The sequence below is a fragment of the Lygodium microphyllum genome, chromosome 5 (assembly GCF_053477565.2).
Source record: "Lygodium microphyllum isolate KBCC chromosome 5, Lygodium_microphyllum_v1.1.10, whole genome shotgun sequence".
In the NCBI taxonomy this organism is placed as follows: Eukaryota; Viridiplantae; Streptophyta; class Polypodiopsida; order Schizaeales; family Lygodiaceae; genus Lygodium; species Lygodium microphyllum.
The window spans coordinates 97275722-97279007 of NC_141139.1; the positions used below are offsets into that span (position 1 = coordinate 97275722).

At 42.0% G+C, this 3286-nt stretch overlaps 1 protein-coding gene across 1 annotated transcript; it reads left to right on the top strand.

Annotated features, from left to right (window-relative positions):
* Nucleotides 1-1204: 1204 nt before the first annotated feature.
* Nucleotides 1205-1720, top strand: LOC148036171 (uncharacterized). The gene has a single exon (XM_087678890.1). It carries the CDS (start codon nt 1205-1207, stop codon nt 1718-1720), a length of 516 nt encoding a protein of 171 aa, XP_087535016.1.
* The last annotated feature ends 1566 nt before the right edge of the window (nt 1721-3286 follow it).

Below are 3286 nucleotides of genomic sequence, written 5' to 3' on the forward strand. Positions count from 1 at the left end.
ACGCCCTCAGACGCGCTCCAGAGTGATCCTTCTGTCCAGCGCATCTATCTGCGCATCTAAGATACAGCACAGACGAGCTGTCAAGCGCGCATTCCAGGTCAATGCGCGTGTATAATCGCGTGTAGACTGCAGGTCAACCTTCTATGCAGTGCGTGTACACTGTAGAGCACACGCGCTCTAAGACGCATCCTTAGAGAAACATTTTTCGTGTCTATATCTGCGTCTACACTGAGATGTAGACGGGCTATCAGACGCGCTCGGTCCGCTAATTTTAGGTCGACGACCGCCATTGATGATTTACAAAATGCAATACATAATGGAATCACAAATCCTAAATACACAGACAGAGCAGAGAGAGGAAGAGAGAAACAAAGAGAGAGAGAGAGAGAGAGAGAGAGAGAGAGAGAGAGAGAGACTCACCTTGGGTGTTTGGTGTGGCGGGTGGTGGCACTGCTTCCTTCTCCTTCTTCCTCTCCTTGGTAATTTACCCTCCCTTGACGCTTGCTTGCTGCTTCTTCTTGTTCTCCTCTCTCTTGTTCTCTCTTTCTTCCTATCCTTGGCTTTCCTTTTTCCCTTCTTATGTGTTTGAAATGAAAGAAGAGGTGAGGCATGAAGAGACTAGGTGAGGCATGAAGAGATTGCATGTCGGCTAAACTCAAGCTTCAGAACCGCAAAAAACATAGGAAAGGAAAGGCGTAGTTTGAAAAGAAATGATTTAAGTATGATTTGAATTTTGACGTGTGTGTCTATTTTTGCGTGTATATGCGCGTCTATTGTTCAGGTAGACGCCAGTATAGACGCAAACATAGACGTGGAAATAGACACGGAATGAGAGAGGGAGAGGGAGAGGGAGAGGGAGAGGGGGAGAGAAGAAAACATAATAGGGAAATGAGAGAGAGAGAGGGAGGGAGAAGAAATGAGAGAAGGAGAGGAAGAGAGCCAAAGGAAATGAGAGAGGAAGAGGAGAGAGAAAAAAAGAGAGAATGAGACGAGAGAGAAAAAGAGATAAGATGTTAAACATAATAGGCAAATAGAGCAAGAGAGGGTATGGCCCATGCGCGACATCCACATCTGTGCATGACATCAACCGCGATTGGCCCCTGCAGCATGAGGCCTCCTCTGTGCCCTACTGCAAAACACAAACCAGATTGCCATCAAGACGATTGTTGCATGCACGCAATCACTTCCTTGCGGAAGTACTTTCATGAGTGGTTTCAAGTTATATCTAGCAGAACAAGCTCCTTACAAAGGTCAATCCAAATCGAAGGCTCTTCCTCAAGGCCTTTCAATTGAGTCTCTCATCGTCGACTACCTCAAGAAAGTATCACAATTTATCTTGCATTACCTGAGGGACAGGTATGGTGGGCAATTGATGATGAAGGATATTCAATGGTGTCTTTCTGTGCCAGCAATATGGGCAGAAGCTACCAAGCAAAAGATGAGGAAATGTGCTCAGGAAGCTGGTATGGTCAAGGGAGTGTCAAGCAGAATATGCACAGAGGATGCTAGCCCTCATCTATTAAGAGTAGTTCTGGAGCCAGAGGTTGCATCTTTGCATTGTCTCCAAAATGCTAGATTCCTATCCATCAGAGAAGGAGAAAAGCTTGTTGTGGTTGATCTGGGCGGAGCCACTATTGATTTGCTGGTGGGTGAGGATTTGCAAAAATCTAAGGCTGATGCTGTAGCGTTAGATGCGACCTTATTGTGGCTTCAAAACTAATGAATGATCTGCATTTTAATAATTATCCTTGGACTTAATGCCAGTCCGGTTGTACAGATTTCTTTAGTATATTTAGGGTAAAGGAGCCAATAAAGTGATACTTAACATTAATAAGGCAATAGCTCAGTTGTGAAATGGTCTTGGTCCAAGTTGCTTATATTGTTAGCCCATGCCAGTACCCAAAAAGTGTCACCTGATTGATAGCTGTCTTTTTATAGACTCCTCTACCCTGTAGTGTTCTCACTTTGCATTGTAATCCTTGTGTATTCCAACCTCCCTCCTTGTGTATTCCAACCTCCCATGCTAATGATAGAGGGAGAGGAGAGAGAAAAAGGAATGAGAGAGAGCAAGGAAGGGAGAGGAATGAGAGAGAGAGGAGAGAGAAAAAAGAGAGAGGGAAGGAGAGGAATGAGAGGGAGAGGAGAGAGAAAAGGAAATGAGAGTGAGAGAGGAGAGAGAAAAAGGAATGAGAGAGAGAGGAGAGAGAAAAAGGAATGAGAGAGGGCAAGGGAGGGCGAGGAATGAGAGGGAGGAGAGAGAAAAAGAGAGAGGGAGGGAGAGGAATGAGAGGGAGAGGAGAGAGAAAAGGAAATGAGAGAGAGAGAGGAGAGAGAAAAAGAGAGAGCGATGAGATAATTTGCTTATTGATTCAATGTGTATTCCTAATTCTATGGTTTTTATCATGCGCACACGTGCATACTCAAGAATCAATAGTCAATTTTAAAGCTAAATTGAATTTTCCATAATAAAAAGGAAGTATCTTTTATCATCTTCAAGTACGTAGAGAAATTACGAGATACATATTGCAATGCTTGCTACTAATTGTAAGGTTTTTGTCGCTTGCCGCTAATTACTTATATCAGGCTTGTCAACTGGAGGAACTGCCATTCATTAGAGAGCAATGAAAAAGTAATTATTAACTCTATTTTTTTAATTCAATGATTCAATGTGTATTCTTAATTCTATGGTTTTTATCATGCGCACATGTGCATGCTCAAGAATCAATTTCAGGTGGTTAAATAATTATTAACTTTGGTTTTTTAATTACGTGAATTGCTAATTTTAGGTGGTTAAATAATTGTGTGTCTGCTGGCGCGTCTATATTAGCGTCTATTTGCACGGATATATAGATGCAAAATACGTGTCTATTTACATGCACGTTTACACGCACTTATAGACGTTGTGATAGACGCGCCCGACTTTGCGCGTCTAGCATGCGCGTCTATGCCTCGTTTCTGTTGTAGTGTTTGGTAGGTTTGAAATTCTCAAGACATTGCAAACCACGGATTCATCCAAGATTATGGGCCACAAGAGAATGCTTCTTCTGTGTTCAAGTGGATGTCACCTGGTTGTAGGAATTGCCCCTAAATTTTAGGAGTCTAAAATGTATTTTAGAACATCTATTACTATCCTTCAATCATGAAGCCACCAAACCTAATATGAGTTAAGAAATGTTGCATACTTCGTAATATTTGAAAGAAGATTGACATACATTCTAAAAATGTTTTCACAAATGTTGCATACGTAGTATTATTTGCAGAAGATTAACAAACATTCCAAACATGT

Coding starts and splice junctions, on each gene's coding strand:
- LOC148036171 (XM_087678890.1), top strand. CDS start 1,205: ATGAGTGGTTTCAAGTTATATCTAGCAGAACAAGCTCCTTACAAAGGT.